Below are 20,632 nucleotides of genomic sequence, written 5' to 3'. Positions count from 1 at the left end.
AGCCAAAGTCAGCCCAGGTGAAGAGACAGCCCAAATGGCAGCCTTCCTCCACTTCAGCTGCCGGCGCATGGGCCGCACCGCGTAGAAGCACACAAAAACATAGAAAGAGTACTTCGATGCATTTGGGGTGGCATGGGTTAATTGTAGCCTTTGCACTGGTTCCTGCAATTGTTGTAATAGATTTCAGATTCATTGTTGTAAATGGCTCATGCTTTCATAGCTGAATTGTGAGATGCAATCTTGTTCCCTCAATGGGCTGCCAGTGTAGGCACTGACTGTGTTTGGTCAGTGTCTCAGATATGTCAGAGTGTGTGGTGAAGCTGGATATTAGGCACTGGAGTGAGATAGGAAGGAGGCGATCGGTGGAGTACAGTGAGGTGAGTCTTTAATATGAGTTCACTTGGAGAGACCATCATGGTGGCAGGAAACGGATATGTATGAGATTGTCTCGTGCCTCCTTTGGTCTGTCGCAAGCAAAGCAAGATCCAGCCTGCTCACTAATCTCCTCCACATCCTCCTCATACGATGAGGACTGGCAATCAATCATGTCCTCTTCATGTAAAATCATACCCCCCACCCCCCCCCCCCACCCCTCCCACTCTGCTGTACTAGATTGTGCAGAGCACAGCAGACCACCACAATACTTTGCTAGGACATACTGCAAGGCTCCACCAAATTGATCAAGGCACTGGAATCTCATCTTCAGCAGCCCAATGGTCTGCTCGATGGTCACTCAGGTGGAGCCCAAGTGTTGTACTTCTCCTCTGCTGCAGTGCAAGGGTTCTTCACTGGCGTCAGTAGCTATGTCTTCCATGGGTAGGCCTTGTCTGCAGAATCTATCCCTGAAGGCAAGCGAGGGGCCAGAAAAGCAGTGGCACCTGGGACTGCTGAGGGTGTTGATGTTGGTGCTGTGACTGCTTCCTTCTACCATCTTGAAGGACAAGGGCAGCAGATGCTTTGCCAGTGTCACCCACATCCTAACGGCAATTTAAAAGAAAGCAGCTGTTACTAGACTACAGCACTGCTGCTGTCTCAGTGCCTTCATTGGTGGTGGGAGAAAATACAGAAAATGAAATTTTTCAATGCTGTAATTAACTTGGTTTCACTCACCACATCTGGCAAAGCAACCCACATGCAATAGCACTTTGTATTGAAACGTCTATTTTCATTTCTTCCTTTATGTATTCAGCTTGACACCAAGACCTCTTGCTTTGCAAATTTACCAACCACTGCAAATAATCTACTTATTGCCTATCTTACCTGTTCCTTTTATCATTTATCACTTTGAGAACATCCACCAAATCATTCCTCAATCTTGTCAGTTCAAGAGGAATGCAAGCTTAGTTCCTCCAGCTTTTCATGTAACCTAGATCCCTTATTTTTGGTAACATCTTGGGTGGCGCAGCGGTTAGCACTGCAGCCTCACAGCTCCAGCGACCCGGGTTCGGTTCTGAGTACTGCCTGTGCAGAGTTTGTAAGTTCTCCCTGTGATTGCGTGGGTTTCCGCTGGGTGCTCCGGTTTCCTCCCATAGCCAAAGACTTGCAGGTTGATAGGTAAATTGACCATTGTAAATTGCCCCTAGTGTAGGTATGTGGTAGGAGAATGGTGGGGATGTGGTAGGGAATATGGGATTAATGTAGGATTAGTATAAATGGGTGGTTGATGGTCGGCACAGACTCGGTGGGTCGAAGGGCCTGTTTCAGTGCTGTATCTCTCTATGACTCTATCTTGCTAAATCTGCATTGGAATTTCTACAGAGCCATCATATCCTTCCTATACTGAGAAGTCCAAAACTGCATACAGTGAGCTAAATTTAGTCAGGGCAGCAGGGATCTTGATGATGGTCCTGAAAGCCAGGGGAAACCCCGCCTTGGCAGTTGTGGGATCCCTAGCCACACTTCTGGCCTATCCGGCAACTAATTAGTCGCCATCGGGACTCTCCTCCCTTTAAAGAATGAGAGCTCAACTCCAAGAGCTGCTGGCCAATCAGAGGACCGGCAGCTCTTCAGTCTCAGCAGTAACCACTGCTGGGAATGTCCCCAGCTGAGAGGATGCAGCGATTCAACGAGGGACACCGCCCTCTGAATGAGGTGAGTGGGAACTGGTTTCACCGGGGCCACTCAAGCAGGCCCTAGCGAGGAGGGTTTGGTGAGGGCAGGGGGTGTTTTGGCAAGGGGGTGGCCATTGCTATCGGGGGGGGGGGGACGGGGGACGTCCTCCGTAGCCCACAGAGTGCCCAATTAGGAGAGCCCCACCGCTCTGTCAGCCCACAGGGAGGCCTCCAAGGTTTATCAGGCAGTCTCCCCATGTGGTGGAAGGCCCACCCACCACTGGTAAAATGCTAGCAGCAGCTGGAAAAGGACCTTAATTGGCCACTTAAGCGGCTCAACTGACCTTTGGGCTGGAGGGCCATCTTCCTTCCACCTTCCCCACCACTGGGGAAGGCAACGGGTACTCCACCTACCACCTTTAGGGGGAGACGATGGCATAATGTAATGTACTCGTAGCACAGAGGCCCTTACTAGTACCCTGGGGACATGGGTTCAAATCCCACCATGGCAGCTGGTGGCATTTATATTCAATGAATTACTAAAAATCTAAAATTGAAAGCTAGTCTCAGTAATAGTGCCAAGAAACTATCATCGATTGTTACAACAACACATCACTATTTCCTTTAGGGAAGGAAATCTTGCTGTCCTTACCTGGTCTGGCCTACATGTGACTCCAGACCCACAGCAATGTGGTTAACTCTTAACTGCCCTCTGAAATGGCCGAGCAAGCCAGTCAGCTCAAATTAGAAAAGGGCAACAAATGCCGGCCAAGCCAATGATGCCCACATCCCATGAAAGAATATTAAAAAACCTCGCCATTTCACAGCCCACTCGCCTCACAACATGTCCCAAGCGGGCTAGTAAAATGCAATGCAGTATTCTGGAAGTGGCCTAACTGTATAGAGCCATCACAAACTCTGGTTTTATATTCAGTCTTTCTTGACATATACACCCAAAGCCCATGAACATTATAAAAAGCTTTTTTTTTTAAAAAACTGTCCACCCAATGAAGAATTTACGTGTCTGCACACCTAAACACCCACTCTTATAAGCATTGAAAAATTTATCATTGAAGGTATATTTCCATTCTCTCCTATTCTTCCTCACATTTGTCTGTATTAAACTACATCTTCTACTTACCTACTCATTTGCCGAGCCTTTTTAGGTCTGTCTGTATCATTCTGCATTCTTCTTGGCAGTTTGCAACTCTTCCCAATTTGGTATCATCAGCAACTCTCTGCTGTCTGCCTTTCAGCCATCCTGCTCCATACCAACCTTTCTGTTTTGGACCCTAATTTCCTCAACCAAATTCCAATATGACATTTGATCAAAAGTTTTCTAGAAGCCCAAATTAACACTATCTACTGCATGCTCTCATCTACTACTGTTTTCTCAAAAAAATCTATTAGGTTAGTCAAACATGACAGACCTTTCATAAATCCATATTGATGGTATCTCATCAATCCAGGCCCTTCTGAATATCCATTATTTTATCTCAAATGATGGCCTCTAATCATTTCCTACTATAACACAAGACTCATCATTCAATAACTGCTTGGTTTATCCCTTTTTCTCTTTTTGAACAGATGTGAGATTTTCCATTCTCTAGTTCTTGGGTACAGCTACAGTTTCTAATGGATTTTGAAAATTCATGGCAAGTTCCTCCACGACTTCATCACTAACCTCTTTCGGTTATCTGAGCTGATTACCATCTAGTCCTGGACACTGAATGTTTAGCATTCTGAGCCCATTAAGAACTGTTTACTTATTAATACATGTATCTACTGATTGACCTTTTACTTTACATCCACAAGCCCTTCCTTCACTCTCCTTTGTAAATACTGAAGCAAAGTATTCATTAAGCAACTCTGCCATTCCCACAACTACTATAATAATCTCACCATGCTCATTATTGAGTGGTTACACCTCCTCCTTAATGACTCTCATTTTCCTAATGTCCTTATAAAACCTTTTCCTTTACATTGGCTGCTAACTTTTCTTCAACCCACTCCACAGAAACATATTCTTCCCCATTGAAATTTTCCAAGACTGTATTGTACCAATCTTACAGTTAAATATACTGTTGCTGCACCATTTTACAAGTTACTTTTTTTTCCCAAATTATCCAAGAAAAATCCTCTTGCATCCCTCTGATATTTTTTCTTCAATCAACTTTGATTGCACTTTTTAATTCTGAAATGAGTAAGGAAAGCTAATTATGTTATGATTGCTCATCCCTAACTTGCTAACCTACTTCAATTCATTACCTTGAACCAGTATTGTATCTGTTCTTGGAGGTTTTGTTGTGGAGTCACTCAGAATACAGTCCCTGCTTATTTAATCCTCTTCAGATTTATACTTAATCTATCCCTGGATAAAATCATCCAATATTGCTGTCCTTTTATTACTACATACTAGTCAGTGAGGATAAGAGAAATAAAATAAGAAGGACAGGTAGCCCCCACACTCTAATGGCTAGCTGAAGGATGACATAGGATGATGAACTGGAATAGCGAACTGTGGCTGATGTGAGCAGAAGAAACTGAAAATGGTGGGAACATTTAGAAGAAAAAAATCAGGCAGTGAGGGCAGATTACAAGGTTTATCTTCAAACTGGTCCTGCAGTGTGTGCAGATCATCTTGGCCATAATCAATGCTACAGATTCTGGCACAAAGAAATCAGGTAACATTTGAAATAATATTCTGAAACCAGGGCCGGGATTTTACAAAGCTTCTGACGTTGAGCTCCATGGTGTGGGGTGGGGGAGGGGCCAGAAAATTGTTCCAGCAGCGACCCATCACAGAGCTCGACGCTGGGAGGGCAGGGCCTGATCTTCCCGGCGGCAGCGAGGCTCTGTGGCGGCCCCACTTCCCCGCCGAGTAAAATATTCAAATTAGCAGAATGCATACATTTAAATAAACTTGACTCCAGTCTTACCGTCAGGCCGCGATCTTCTGAGCGGCGACTGGCACTCACGCACTTTCACTTTCATTTCTGGGGAAAGCAGACACTGCAATGATGGGGAGGCGGAGCTTAAGATTTTTAGTGCCGGGGGGGGGGGGGGGGTGAGGGGGTACAAGGTCAAATTTACATCATTAGTGTAGGGGATGGTGGGAAGGGGTGACCTGTGCACTTTGTTCAGTTTGAAGGAATGGAATGTCAAGTGTGGAAGGTAAGTGTTTTGGTGGGGGGCAGAGAGCAAATAATGAATTTTATTGTTATTGCGGGGTGGGAAAGGGCAACAGATTTTTAAGCAGTACAGTGGGGGTGGGTATAACTTTAAAAATGTAAATTAACCGGCAGGGCTTTAAGAATGGCGCCAGCACCTGTGCAAAGACAGCTGATGCCACTGCCGGCATCGGAGAGCCCGCCCCTCACGTGATTGAGGGGGGCGCGGGCCAACCGGCATATTTTTGTGGGCTGCTGCAAGGAAGAGCGCAGTGGCATGGTGGCGCGAGGGCCACCATTTTTTTGCCCGCCACCGCCCCGACAGCGGGTGCATAAAATCCACCCCAAGAATTGAGTCAGATTCCCATTTCTAATATCACAGTGCGGAGCCAAATGAGAGAAAATGGTAAAGTACTGAAACTATAGGAATATAGGAATTGTGAGACAGAAATGACCAAGGTCTATCTGGTTCGCCTTCTACCATCTTGGTAGTTGTATGATGCATTGATAATGCGGTTGTTGCCGATTCTTGGCAATCAATTTCTATCAAGTAGGCTACAGTATACCCAGTCATGAGGTGAGGAAAACCCCTAGTGGTGGAAGCCATAGGTTCCACGAGGGTGGAACTTCCAAACAGGTAGGGAAACCCAGAGGTCTGGGTATTCCCTAATGCTGTTTTAACTCCACAGTGTGCATGCATTTTTTTAAACAGGTACTCCACCTGCATCCCAGCCAGTTTGACAGGCTTGGCTCTCTGTCAAGCAGAGAATGCTCCAGAAGAGGCTGGGATGATCATAGGGGTTTGGAGAGAGATCAGTGAGGTGGGTAGGTCAGTGATCGCAGAGTTGGGGTTTGATGATCGTGAGTGGAGAGAGGGGAAGAGTGGTCGGTCATTGTAGGGTGGGAGTGGGGAGAGTGGTTGATGATCCTGGGGTGGGGGTAGTGGGGTATGGTAGACTGCTCCTTTTGGCCCACCTGCAGTGCTGGAAAGGCACTTAACCTCTTCCACACAACAGATCTCACCTTGCCTTTGTTGTTGGGTTTCCCGAGGTTTGGGAAACCCAGCCAGCCAGTGTTGAAGCTGGAAGGAAGCTATAATTTGAGGCATATAGCCTCATTAAACTTTGTAAATGAGCTACCAAACTTTGCGAGTGGGTTGGTTGCCTGCTTTCTGTCCCACCTCTTAAATTCCAGAAAGCTTGTAGTGTTCTGGAGCCTATCTTAACTCAGTTTCACATATATTGTACAGAGTAAAAGGATTACAGACATGTAGCTCCTCACCCAAAACCTTCCACCAGTCTCAGTAACAGTCTCCTTCTAATGCTCAATTAAGACCCCAGTTAACACCTCCACCTGTATATTACACAATTGATACAGAATTAACAGATACCCTTCTTCTTTTATAATAAAACTTAGATTAATATGCTCAAACATTTTAAAATAAATTCCATATTCTCTCTCTCTTCTCTTGGCATTTCTTCACGGATGAAGATTTTGGGAAGGTTGTAGTCATCGGTTGCAGACCTGTTGGTGGCTAGTCAGGCCTATTTGTGACCGACAGATTCTCCCACAGCGGGTACAAGTGAAGTTATAGTTGCTGCTGGGGGCAAATGGATCTATCCTTCTCCTCCTTTTCTCTTTCACGCTGGTTCTTCGCTCAGTCTCAAAGGTGTCTGTAGCCCTCCTGATGTAGCATCTCCAGGCATCAGGATCTATGGCCTGTGCTTCCCACTGGCGATGGTCGACGTGACACACAGAGAGGGACTTCTTCAGGGAATCCTTAAAACGTTTGCATGGGGCCCCTCTGTTCCTTTTACCCCGTGGCCAGTTCTCCATACAACACGATCTTCGGCAGGCGACTGTCGTCCATCCGGGCAACGTGACCCGCCCGATACAGTTGGCTTTGCAGGAGGATGGCCTCGATGCTGGTGATGTTGGCTGTTTTTCAGGACTTCAATGTTTGTGATGTGGTCCTGCCAGCGGATCGTGAGGATGCTGCAGAGGCAGCGCTGATGGAAGCGCTCTAGAAGGTGTACATGACAGCGGTGTAGGACCCATGACTCGGCGCCATACAGAAGGATGGTGAGGACTATGGCTTTGTAGACTTTGAGTTTGGTCTGTGCTCTGAGGCTATTATGTACAAAGTATTAACATGCTCAAAGAACATTTCAAAATAAAATAAATTCCGTATTAGGTACAATGTATTACATTGTGAGATGCCCCTCCTCTAGCATCCCTAACAATTTCTTTGTCCTAGCATTTCTTTTTGTGACACAATCGGTTAGCTGATGACTTACATCTACCCATTGAAGTTTGAAAATTTCCTTTCTCTCCAGCATTTGTTTCAATCCAGCCAGGTCAATACGTAGTCTTTTCTCACTCACACTTTTTGAAGAGTGCACATTGTCCTACAAAGAATGATTATCCACAATCCTATCTTCAGTATGACCCTTGTTCAGAATTTCACCTAAAATATTTGACAAATAGAACCCCATATCCATTGCTTCCACAAGACCTGATGTTTCCACAGCTAAAGTGCTTTTAACGACCCTTTTTATTGTCTTAGCTTCCCAAGCTGAAGGAAAACATTTCCCATTTTCACCCATCAGAAATATTATCAAACCAGCTGCACTCAAATACCCATCAGGAAGATTAACATCACTAAAAATGACTAGCTTCATTTTCTTTGGGTCACCTATGGATGGGAACTTCAGTATACATTTCTCCAGAATTAATTTTTAAAAATAGTTTATTTGCCCGAAAAACATTCTGAACTTTTGACTGTTTCATCATCGTATTTAGCTCCAGCACATCAAAACTAGCATCAGGTCTAGTCTGAGTACACAACCAATTTAATTGACCAATCAAGCTTCGCAATTGCTCATTCGCTGCTTTTGATAAATTACCATTTTTCTGCAATGATCTAGCATGATTAACCAGGCTCTCTAAACAGGATTGTTGATTTAAAGTTATTCCTGACTTCGTCTGCTTCATATCTAAACCAATATATTTAAAGGCCCCATAAGTCTGACTCCCATTTCTTAAATTCTTCTCTAATCTTAATAACATATTTCTCAAAATCCGCAGTACCACCCCATAAGAAATCATCAATGTGCATCATGAAAGTTTCCCTTTATAATACCAATAAAACATTGTAGGCTCTGCTTTTAGTTGAATACAACCAATTTTCATCAAAACAATCTCACCGAGAAATACCACATTCTGGAAGCATCATTAAGACCATAGGTGCATTTGTTCAGTTTCCACAGTTTTCCTTCTGCATCCGCTGCCTCTTCAGGTGATTTCAGAAACACACCTCGTTGAAAAATATCAGCCTGTAGAAATGCAGGCTTTAATGTCAATGGATCTACACTCCCATGAATATGTGGCCAAAAGAGCTAAAATGATTTTCAAGAGTATTTTTCCAGCTGTAGGAAAGTCCACCCTAACAGTCGCTCTTCAAAATCCCTTGCAACTAAGCTCTCTTTAGCCTTATAAGTCCCATCGGGAAGGGCTTTTCCAGTACAAATCTATGTGACAAGGCTGGCTGTTCCCTATCTGGTACCTCAGAATAAACTGCAAACTCTCTCCACCTCTCAAATTCCTTATGTTTTTCTTCTCTTATTAGTTTAACCTCAAACTTATTGCCAGCCATTAAAGCTTCATGGTCATGAGGACTTCTGCTTCTAGTTCTATTTCGAGACTGTTCTCTAGCCTTCGTTCCATCGTGGAATCTGTTCAAACTACAGCCTCTATTAGCACTGTGATGTCTTTTGGGACTGCTGCTATAAGATGTCCCTCATGCACTATCGGATGCTCTTTCTCCAGTATGGGATCATTTCCTGGTGCAAGAGTCACTTCCAGACCCACTATTAGAACTTGCACTGTGTTTCCTTACTCTCCACTCTTTCACCCCATTCTGCCAGTCCATGGACCTTGCTTCTTGGCCATCATCATGAACATTTAAACTGTAGATTTTCCTGCACGTCCCACAATTGTTACATCCCTCCATTTATTAGACCCCTCTGAAATATATGTTACCCGACTACCTACTCGGGGCAGTTGTCCTTTGGATGCGATAGCTCTTTCTTGAGCATCATGATTGCTCACATTACTATCTAACCCTTGATCTCCCTGATTTTATTCCTCAGGATCTTCATCACAAAACATATGAGTATTTGAAGTACAAAGTGTCTCATTTCTCTATCAGCTGCTCAGATTCTGAGATTCTGTAATCAATCCTGATTAATCATGAGGAATGAACCTTAACAGCTTGATAACTACTGTCTTACCATCATGATCTCTTTCCTTACCAGGGCCTTTCCAGTCCCTATGACCCTCTCTTTTATAATACATCAAATCTTCTGAATTAAATTCTGCCTCAGATGACCTTACATGATGCCTCAGAGCTCTCCGAATTTTCTCAGAGACCTCAGCCTTGATGAAAGACCATCTCCCTGCATGTAAAGCATTCAAATGTGCAGGAAAAAAAATGGAGCTAATTGCAGTACCTTCTAGAGCAGGAGGTCTGTCGCACTGTACAGAAGGCAATTTGGGATTCCGTCCATAAACAAATAGATTGCATGAACCGCCCATGCCAGGGCAGTTGTCAACTTGCAGTTTGGTTGGTCAGCTAAGATTTTATGCAGCATTTCATCAATCATAGAAACAGAGGTGCAGGAGTAGGCCCTTCAGCCCATTGAGCCTGCTCCGCCATTCAACAGGATCATGGCCGATCATCCCCTTCAATGCCTTTTTCCCACACCATCCCCATATTCCTTTTATGTCATTGGTATTTAGAAATCGGTCAATCTCTGCTTTAAACATACTCAATGACTGAGCTTCCACAGCCCTCTGGGATTGAGAACTCCAAAGGTTCACAACCCTCTGAGTAAAGAAATTTCTGCTCATCTCAGTCTTAAGTGGCTTCCCCCTTATTTTGAAATAGTGTCCCCTGGTTCTAGATTCCCCAACTAGGGGAAACATCTTAGCTGCATCTACCCTGTCTAGCCCTTGAAGTATTTCATAGGCTTCAATGAGATCACTTCTCATTCTTCGAAACTCTCGAGAATACAGGCCCAGTTTCCCTAATCTCTCTTCTTGGGCAGTCCTGCCATCCCAGGAACAAGTCTGGTGAACCTTTGTTGCACTCCCTCTATGGAATATTCTTCCTAAGGTAAGGGGACGAGATACTGTCTAACTAAGGTTCTATACAATTGAAGCAAGACTTCACTACTCCTGTACTCAAATCCTCTTGTGATAAAGGCTAACATACCATTAGCCTTCCTGATTGCTTGCTGCACCTGCATGTTAGCTTTCAGTGACTTATTGACGAGGACACCCAGGTCCCTTTATACATCTACATTTTCTAATCTCTTACCATTTAAGAAATCCTCCTACCAAAGTGGATAACCTCACATTTTTCCACATTATATTTCATCTGCCATGTTCTTGCCCACTCACTAAGTCTGTCCAAATCCCCTTGAAGCCACTCTGCATCGTCCTCACAATACACATTCCCACCTAGTTTTGTGCCATCCCTGAACTTGGAAATATTACATTTGGTCCCCACATCCAAATCATTGATATATATTGTGAACAGCTGAGGTCCAAGTACTGATCCTTGCAGTAACCCACTAGTCACAGATTGCCAACGCAAGAATGACCTATTTATTCCTACTCTCTATTTTCTGCCTGTTCACCAATCCTTAATCCATGCCAGTATATAACTTCCTATCCCATGTACCTTAATTTTGCTAACCAACCTCCTGTAGGGAACTTTATCAAAAGCCTTCTGAAAATCCAAGTATACTACGTCCACAAACTCCCCTTTATCAATTCTGTTCGTAACATTCTTAAAAAACTCCAACAGGTTTATCAAACATGATTTTCCATTCATAAATCCATGTTGATTATGCCCAATCAGATCATTATTATCCAAGTGTCCATTTATCACATCCTTTACAATAGATTCTAACATTTTCCCTACTACTGATGTAAGGCTAACAGGTCTGTAGTTCTGTTTACTCGTTCCCTCCCTTCTTAAATAGTGGGGTGACATTTGCTACATTCCAATCTGCAGGAAACATTCCAGAATCTATAGAATTTTGGAAGATGATCACCAATGCATCCATTGGGGCGGCACAGTGGTTAGCACCGCAGCCTCACAGCTCCAGCGACCCGGGTTCAATTCTGGGTACTGCCTGTGTGGAGTTTGCAAGTTCTCCCTGTGTCTGCATGGGTTTCCTCCGGGTGCGCCGGTTTCCTCCCACAGCCAAAAATTGGCCATTATAAATTGCCCCTAATATAGGTAGGTGGTAGGGGAATATAGGGACAGGTGAGGATGTGGTAGGAATATGGGATTAGTGTAGGATTAGTATAAATGGTCGGCACAGACTCGGTGGGCCGAAGGGCCTGTTTCAGTGCTGTATCTCTAAATCAAATCAAAATCTCCATAGCTACCTCTTTCAACACTCTGGGATGTAGAATATCAGGTCCCATGGACTTATCAACCTTCAGCCCCATTAATTTCTCCAATATAACCTTCTTAACAATACTAATTTCCTTCAATTCCTCATTCTCCCTCGTCCCTTGGATCTCTAATTCTGGGAGATTTCTTGTATCTTCCTCAGTGAAGACAGACACAAAGAAATCATTTAGTTTCTCTGCCATTTTTCTATTCCCCATTATAAATTCTCCTGACTGCCTGTAATGGACCCAGATTTGTCTCAGCCAAACATTTCCTTTTTACATACCTATAGAAGCTACATGAGTCCTTTCACAGAGCCCATAGCTGAAAGGTCTTTCAGCTGTAGTATTCATAAGCACAATGTTCATGTTTTCACACATGTCTCTGAACTCGTCATTGGAAAATTCCCCTCCATTATCAGTCAGAAAGTTAGCTGGTGCCCCAAGTTCAGTCCCTATCTATTTCTCCATGATTTTATCTATACTCACCCTTTTAGCTTTGGGGATTAAAATTATCCCTAATGTTTCCACATATTCGTGTTAAATTTATCCCCCTTCAAGCTGATCCATGTTTGCTGGTTCTACTGTCTAGACAAGCTAGCCATGGTCTACATTATCTAGTTTCTTCAGAATCCTAAATACAGCCTTCATACCACAAAGAACAAAGAACAGTACAGCACAGGAACAGGCCATTCGGCCCTCCGTGCCTGCGCCGATCTTGATGCCTGCCTAAACTAAAACCTTCTGCACATCCGGGGACCGTATCCCTCTATTCCCATCCTATTCATGTATGTAGGGGAAGTTAAAATCACCCACCACTACAACCCTGTTACCTTTACATTTGGGCGGCACAGTGGCGCAGTGGTTAGCACCGCAGCCTCACAGCTCCAGGGACCTGGGTTCGATTCTGGGTACAGCCTGTGCGGAGTTTGCAAGTTCTCCCTGTGTCTGCGTGGGTTTTAGCCGGGTACTCCGGTTTCCTCCCACATCCAAAGACTTGCAGGTGATAGGTAAATTGGCCGTTGTAAATTGTCCCTAGTGTAGGGAGGTGATAGGGAATATGGGATTACTGTAGGGTTAGTATAAATGGGTGGTTGTTGGTCGGCACAGACTCGGTGGGCCGAAGGGCTTGTTTCACTGCTGTATCTCTAAATAAATAAAAAATCTGTCTACATATCTGCTCCTCTACCTCCCGCTGACTGTTGGGAGGCCTGTAGAAAACCCCCAACATTGTGACTGCACCCTTCCTATTCCTGAGCTCCACCCATATTGCCTCGCTGCATGACCCCTCCAAAGTGTCCTCCCGCAGTACAGCTGTGATATTCTCCTTAACAAGTAATGCAACTCCCCCACCCCTTTTACATCCCCCTCTATCCCGCCTGAAGCTTCTAAATCCCAGAACATTTAGCTGCCAATCCTGGCCTTACTTACCAGCTCCCCCTCATTTATTTCACTTGCTGTCCTACTGCTCTGGTTCCCACCCCCTGCCACATTAGTGACACTAGGAAACCTCGCAGCCAGGATATTTTTGCCCCTCCAGTTTAGGTGCAACCCATCCTTCTTGTACAGGTCCCATCTGTCCCTGAAGATATCCCAATGGTTCAGATATCTGAAACCCTCCCTTCTACACCAACTGTTCAGCCACGTGTTTAGCTGCACTATCTTCCTATTTCTAGCCTCACCGGCACGTGGCACAGGGAGTAATCCCGAGATTACAACCCTAGAGGTCCTGTCTTTTAACTTTCTACCTACTCCCTAAACTCCCCCTACAGGACCTCATCACTCTTCCTGCCTATGTCGTTGGTACCGATGTGTACCACAACCTCTGGCTGTTCCCTTCAGGATGCCCCCTGTCCGTTCAGAGTCATTCTTGACCCTGGCACCAAGGAGGCAACATACCATCTTGGAGTCTCTTTCACGTCCACAGAAGCGCCTATCTGTGCCCCTGACTATAGAGTCCCCTATAAATATTGCTCTTCTGCGCTTTGTCCCTCCCTGCTGAACAACAGTGCCAGCCGTGGTGCCACTGCTCTGGCTGCTGCTGTTTTCCTCTGATAGGCCATCCCCCCAACAATATCCAAAACAGTATACTTGTTAGAGAGGGGGATAGCCACAGGGGATTCCTGCACTGACTGCCTGCCCCTTCTAGCGGTCACCCATCTATCTGCCTGCACCTAGGGTGCAAACACTTCTCTAAAACTCCTGTCTATGACGCTTTCTGCCACCTGCATGCTCCTAAGTGTATCCAGTTGCCGCTCCAACCGATCCGTGCGGTCTGTGAGGAGCTGCAACTGGGTACACTTCCTGCAGATGTAGTCGTCCGGAACGCTGGAAGCGTCATGGACCTCCCACATCTCACAGGTGAAGCACTTCACCCCTCTAATTGACATTTCTAGCACTAACTAATTAATTTATTTAAAATAAATAAATACTTATTAAATCCTTACTAAATTGTTATAATTAACTATATGGTCCCTAGTGCTAGATTCCTACTATAAATATTAAATGCTAACTAAATACAGTAATCTCCTCCCTCTGGTTTAGTTACTCTACTTATTAGTTAATTAGGGTTTAAATCAATTTTTATCAATGTTTTATTTTCAAATTCAGTAAAAATTTCCTACCAGCCAATCAGGTCACAGCTTTCCTGTGACGTCACTTTCAGTTTTTTTTCCCATAGGTAGGTTTTTTATACTCACCAGTCTGGAACTCCGCCCTCCAAGTCTTCTCCCTGGATGCAGGCCAGGAAACCCCGAGGCAAGTTTTTTGTACTTACCAGTCCGGCACTCCGCCCTCTGAGTCTTCTCCCAGTCAGCTGTGCTCTTTGGAAGCTCTCGGATCCCCTCACTCTGAGGACAGGTAGGAAATGAAAGGAGCTCCTCACTCCCTCCTCACCAAACTTCCTCAGTTACCAAACTTCCACTATAGCACTCTAATGCAACCCAAGTCAGCACTCCAATGCAAACAAAGTCAGCACTGTAAGATGGCTCACTTTTATACTGACTGACTCTAGCACCTGAAAACTGGTTTCAGCCAATTCTCTAATTAAGAAGGTGCAGCTGCAAGCAGAGCCTGAGTGAACCCTGTTTAAAGCTGGTCTAAAACTCACCTTTTCCAACCCTAACAGCAACTGTTAAGTTAATCTTCTAAATAAAAGACAGATTAGATTTAAGATAAAATTAACCCTTAATTATCCTCAGTTACCAAACTTCCACTATAGCACTCTAATGCAACCCAAGTCAGCACTCCAGTGCTTCACCTCTGGATCTTCTCTTTCCTAGTTTCATAGATTCTAGCCACCCCGTAGTACTTTACCCATTCTTTACATGTAAACACAAAAGTCCGAGTGTTTCAAGCCTGTGTCCTCAGTACCTTGCTCTATGGCAGCGAGGCCTGGACATCGTATGTCAGCCAAGAGCGACGTCTCAACCCACTCCATCTTCGCTGCCTCCGAAGAATCCTTGGCATCAGGTGGCAGGACCGTAGCTCCAACACAGAAGTCCTCGAGGCAGCCAACATCCCCAGCATATACACCCTACAGAGCCAGCGGCGCTTGAGATGGCTTGACCATGTGAGCCGCATGGAAGATGGCAGGATCCCCAAGGAGGCACTGTAAAGCAAGCTCGTCACTGGTATCAGACCCACCGGCCGTCCATGTCTCCGCTTTAAAGACATCTGCAAACACGACATGACGTCCTGTGACAGTGACCACAAGTCGTGGGAGTCAGTTGCCAATGATCGCCAGAGCTGGCGGACAGCCATAAAGGCGGGGTTAAAGAGTGGCGAGTCGAAGAGACTTAGCAGTTGGCAGGAAAAAAGACAGAAGCACAAGGGGAGAGCCAACTGTGTAACAGACCCGACAACCAATTTTATCTGCAGCGCCTGTGGAAGAGTCTGTCACTCTAGAATTGGCCTTTATAGCCACTCCAGGCGCTGCTCCACCAACCACTGACCACCTCTAGGTGCTTACCCATTGTCTCTCAAGACATGGAGGTCAAAGACATATGAGGCTAGACTGAAATATCAGCAGTCTTTTTAAAAGGGATCACTATTGGATACATTCCTGTCTTCATCCAATGTCTGTACATGAGTACCTTTAAATAGGTGATGCTCCTTCGTCCTGTAGCAATGAGGTCAATTTTTGCAACCTACTTTAACCCTTGCTGAATTAAATAACACAGTAAAGGCCAGGGATTAAACCCAGTACCACAGTATTAATATCATACATTTACCCACTGGTGGTGGAACATGTTGAAGAGAAGGGGAGCGCTGGCATGTTCCTTTCAATAGGGAATACAAATACAACATTGGCAGCATATAGTAAATTGGTACAGTAATTGACAAATTGAAAAACTAAAATGTTTAACTTACCAATCAAGTCTCCCAGTCTTGTAACATCACTCTTTCCTCCCATTCACATGATGTAAGGTATTGAGATTACTAGTGAGCCTAACAGCAGTATTAAACTCTTAAGGACGAATAAAAATGAGACCTTTCACCCACATTCCTTGAGATTCTTGAGCTACACGTTTAGTGGCCTATCCAAGCCTCCCAATTGTGTCACAGCCATGCAATAGTGTCAGCCGTCTTTTGTTCTTCATGAAATACGGAAACAAGACAAGACAGGTGTAACCCACTCACATCCACAGTTGATTTCTTACATTGCACTGCCCTGCCCTGAACTATTTCGATCTTTTTCTCTTCACTTTTCAGGGAAAAAATGACAGTCTACACAAATTTATAACCATGGATCAAGAAAAGGCATTCAGCCCATCCCCTCCACAGACAATGAACAATTTATCCCATCATGGAGCTTACGCAATTTGTTTAAAATCTGAGATAAAGTTATGTGAAATCTCTTTATGACTTCTAAAGATAATCAAGAAAGATCCTGGAATAAATGTCTAAACTACATTATTCAACCCTAGCCAATGGCTTATGAGTCAGTGAATAAAGAATTTCACGATGACCCAGCTGGCGAGCTCTACACAAAATTTTGACTTAATTCGCAGCTTTAAGTATCAGCTTGGCTCAGTGGTAGTACTCTCGCCTCAGAGTCAGATGGTTGTAGGTTCAAGACCCCCCATTCCCCTGCCTCCCACCCCAGTGATTTGAGCACAAAATCTAGGCTCATACTTCAGTGCAGCACTGAAGGTGTAATGCATTGTTAGATATGCCATATTTCATTTATTTATTGATACAGCACTGAAACAGACCCTTCGGCCCACTGAGTCTGTGCCGACCATCAACCACCCATTTATACTAATCCTACATTAATCCCATATTCCTACCACATCCCCACCTTCCCTCAATTCCCCTACCATCTACCTATACTAGGGGCAATTTATAATGGCCAATTTACCTATCAATCTGCAAGTCTTTGGCTGTGGGAGGAAACCGGAGCACCCGGAGAAAACCCACGCAGTCACAGGGAGAACTTGCAAACTCCGCACAGGCAGTACCCAGAATCGAACCCGGGTCGCTGGAGCTGTGAGGCTGCGGTGCTAAGCACTGCGCCACTGTGCCACCCATGAAGCATTAAACCAGAGACCCATATACCTGTTCATGTGCATGCAAAAGACCCAATGGCACCATTCAAAGAAGAGCGAGGCAGTTTGCATAATATCTTGCTCAACGTTTACCTCTTAAGCAGCACCACCAAAATGGATAACTGATCATTCATTGCTGTTTGTGGGACCTTGCTATGTGCAAGTTGGTTGCTCCATCTGCCTATCAATGGGGACTATGCTTCAAAATAAGTCATTAGCTGTGAAGCTTTTGGAAATTCTGACACCATGGAAGGTGCTTTCTAAATCCCACACAGTAAGGGTTGGCAGACTAACAATCATAGGGACATAATGCTATGTAAATCCTAGACCCCTTCTTATTTGTATGGCTCAGTATCATACCCACTGATTCACTGTCCAGTAATCAGTTTTAAACCATACACATGGTAACCAAGAGAACAAGCACTGCAGTAAAGTAGCTCCTATCTTTACATTTTAGAATATAGTCAGGTGATTGCAGTGTCTCTTAATAATATGTGTAATGTCTACTTGCTCCATGAGAGTTTGTTGTGTTTCTGTAGCAATAGGATGCCACAACAACTATGCACATCAATAATTTGGAGGTGGCTAGAGGGAGTGGTGTTCAAATTTGTAAATTATACAAAATAGGAGACATAGTAAATAATTCTCAGCGCCAAAGAAAGCTGTAAGGGGATATTGATATGGGCAAAAAAAGTTGCAGGCAGAATTTAATGTTAGTAAATGTGAAGTGGTACATCTTGATTAGAAAAATAATCGTTAAACTTTGAATGGGGAAAAGTTGGATGACATGGAAGAGCAGAGGGATTTGAGGGTTCAGGACCATAACACATTAAAAGCAGCACCTGAAGTGGATAAAGCCATACAATGCTAATGAAATAGTAGGCTGTATGGCAAGGGGTATAGAATATTAAAGGCAAAGGTAAAATGTTACAGTGAATCTAGACAAAATCTTACTAAGTCCACCATTGGTGTGGTGTGTACAGTTTTAGGGTCCACAGTATGGGAAGGGCATTGAGTCAACAGAGAAAGTGCATTATAGATTCAATAGGTGCTGTCTGAGGAATGAGAAAATACAAACACATAGAAAGACTTGAAAAATTGGGGCTATTTTTGACAGCTAAGAGAAAGAGAAGGAAGAGGAGATGGAAACAGATGTTTCCAATCATTGAAGAGTCTAGAGGGGACAGAGACGCAAGAGATTTAGGATAGACAGCAGAAGGTTGCGAGGCTGTGGAATGCAATACGGGAGTGAGCAACTGAAACAAAGACCATAGCAGCATTTAAAAATGTCAGATAGGTGGGTGAGGGAGATAAAGGGATGTGGGAACATAGCAGGCACATCGGATTGGTACAACTACTCATGCAGAGGATAAATATCAATATAGACTGGTTGGGCTGAATGGCCTGTTTTCATTTAGTTCCTAGATAGCAACAAAACCCATCCTTACCTGCAACATGTTGAGGAGCAAGCTTCGGAATTTAGTTCCTTCCACCATGAAGAGAGACATTTTGTCACACAATCTGGCAGCCGTTGAAGCAAAACTCCTGTCCGTTACAGCCTTGTGATAAATAGTTTTAACTATCTCACTTAGCATCTCCTCTGAGTTGGTAGAATTCTGTGCCTCCTCCATGAAAGTGGTGAGATTGGAGTCCACATCACTACTGTTGTTCCTCATGCTGTTGAGGATTTCTATCAATTTGTCCATTTTGGTTTTTTGAGGGTTTGTCGTGTCCAAGGAAATTTCATCCTGTAGCATTCAAAAATAGTTCAATCCAATTTAAATGGTGCTTTAATCATTTTTTTATGTCTTCCATTCTTTACGATTCAGTTAATGGTCCTTCAAGTCAAATAGGTTCTAAATTGAACTGAACTGAAGAATGTAGGATGCAACTAATGTAGAAGACAGAGAAATTAGTCTGGAGACATCATATAATCAATAGAAAGCTATTGTCATGATTAATTTTGTATCACCCTACTGAAATTTCTGGGCCTGATTTTAACTCAATCAAAACCCCTTGATTTAAAATCGGGCCCAGTGGTTCCTGGAAGTGAGTCAGGAGAGTTAAGATTCCAAAACTTGTTACTGTATATTCATTATGTAAGGAATGAAACTGGACATTTATTCGAAGGTGACCAAAATGACTACTTGGGAACTTATATGTATATTTTCAAAGTCCATAACAACCTTTAATATGCAATGACATGTTTTGCTCAGTCTTATAAATGGCACATTAGGGTTTACAGAGCATCCATTGAATGTACTAAACCTGTGGTTAGAACCATTTCTGCTTAATCATTCCTTATATTTCCATTCCACACAATCTGAATGTTAGTTCTGTCTGCTGTCCAAGAAAGTCAAAAACAACTTTTGGAAATATCAAGGTCATTGGGACAGATCAGCAAATAGAATCTGCAGGTAGCCCATGCAGTGAACTCTGGATCCTTGATATTAAGAGTAGTGCCACAAAGCCACTGAAGTCATGTTTGCCCATATGTTCATTTGAAATGGATACTATTATCTCAAATTCATTTATACTGTAGACTATTACAACACTACTTTCATCTCTATAGGACTTTTATTAAGAAAAATAGTCAAAGGTGCTTCACTGAAGTGTAATCAAGACAAAAATAGACGCCAAATAACTAAATATTAGGAGGGGCAATCAAATGTTTGGACAAAGAGGAGGAAAGCGAGGCAGAGAGGCAAAGAGATATAGAGAATTCCAGAGCATAGGGCATAGGCATTTATCATGGTTATATATGGTTATAACTCCAGGCGCTGCTTCACAAACCACTGACCACCTCCAGGCGCGTATCCATTGTCTCTCGAGATAAGGAGGCCCAAAAGAAAGAAGAAATATGGTTATAACACAGAAAGAGGCCGTTCAGCCCATTCAGTCTGTGCGGCTCTCTGCAAGAGCAACTTAACTAGTCTCTCTATCTTATCTGTCTCGTCCCTTCATGATTTTGAACACATCTATCAAATCTCCACTCAACCTTCTCTTCTCTATGAAGGGCAACCATTTTCTCCAGTCTATCCACGTTTGGTCAAAGAGGAGGAGAGCGAGGCAGAGAGGCAAAGATCCTAATAAGAATATAAGAAATAGGAGCAGGAGAGGATCCTACTCTGGCATTCAATCAGATCATGGCTGACCTTGGGCTTCAACTCCACTTTCCCATCCCCTCCCCATACATATCCTTTGATTCTCTGACAGACCATCTCAGCCTTAAATATATTCAATGGTGGAACATTCACAACCCTCTGGGGTAGAAAATTCCAAAGATTTACAATCCTTTGAGTGAAGAAATTTCTCATTGCAGTCCGAAATGATTGTCTCCTAAGACTGTGGCCCATGTTTTAGATTCCCCAGCCAGCGGAAACAACCTCTGAGT

At 43.9% G+C, this 20,632-nt stretch overlaps 1 protein-coding gene across 4 annotated transcripts in view; it reads right to left on the bottom strand.

Moving 5' to 3' along the window:
• Positions 1-20,632, bottom strand: part of ctif (CBP80/20-dependent translation initiation factor) — a 395,289-nt gene that overhangs the window by 92,696 nt on the left and 281,961 nt on the right. For all 4 annotated transcript variants that reach the window (XR_010974913.1, XM_068030259.1, XM_068030279.1 and 1 more), the window contains one exon: positions 18,687-18,986. Coding sequence is in view for 3 of the 4 variants with exons in the window: in XM_068030259.1 (XP_067886360.1) it covers positions 18,687-18,986 (300 nt within the window). In the remaining variant the exon portion in view is untranslated. The remainder of the gene's footprint in view (positions 1-18,686; positions 18,987-20,632) is intronic.

The sequence above is a fragment of the Heterodontus francisci genome, chromosome 1 (genome assembly GCF_036365525.1).
Source record: "Heterodontus francisci isolate sHetFra1 chromosome 1, sHetFra1.hap1, whole genome shotgun sequence".
Lineage (NCBI taxonomy): Eukaryota > Metazoa > Chordata > Chondrichthyes > Heterodontiformes > Heterodontidae > Heterodontus > Heterodontus francisci.
Note: the sequence above shows the minus strand (reverse complement) of the source record. Positions and strands in the feature narration are given on the sequence as shown.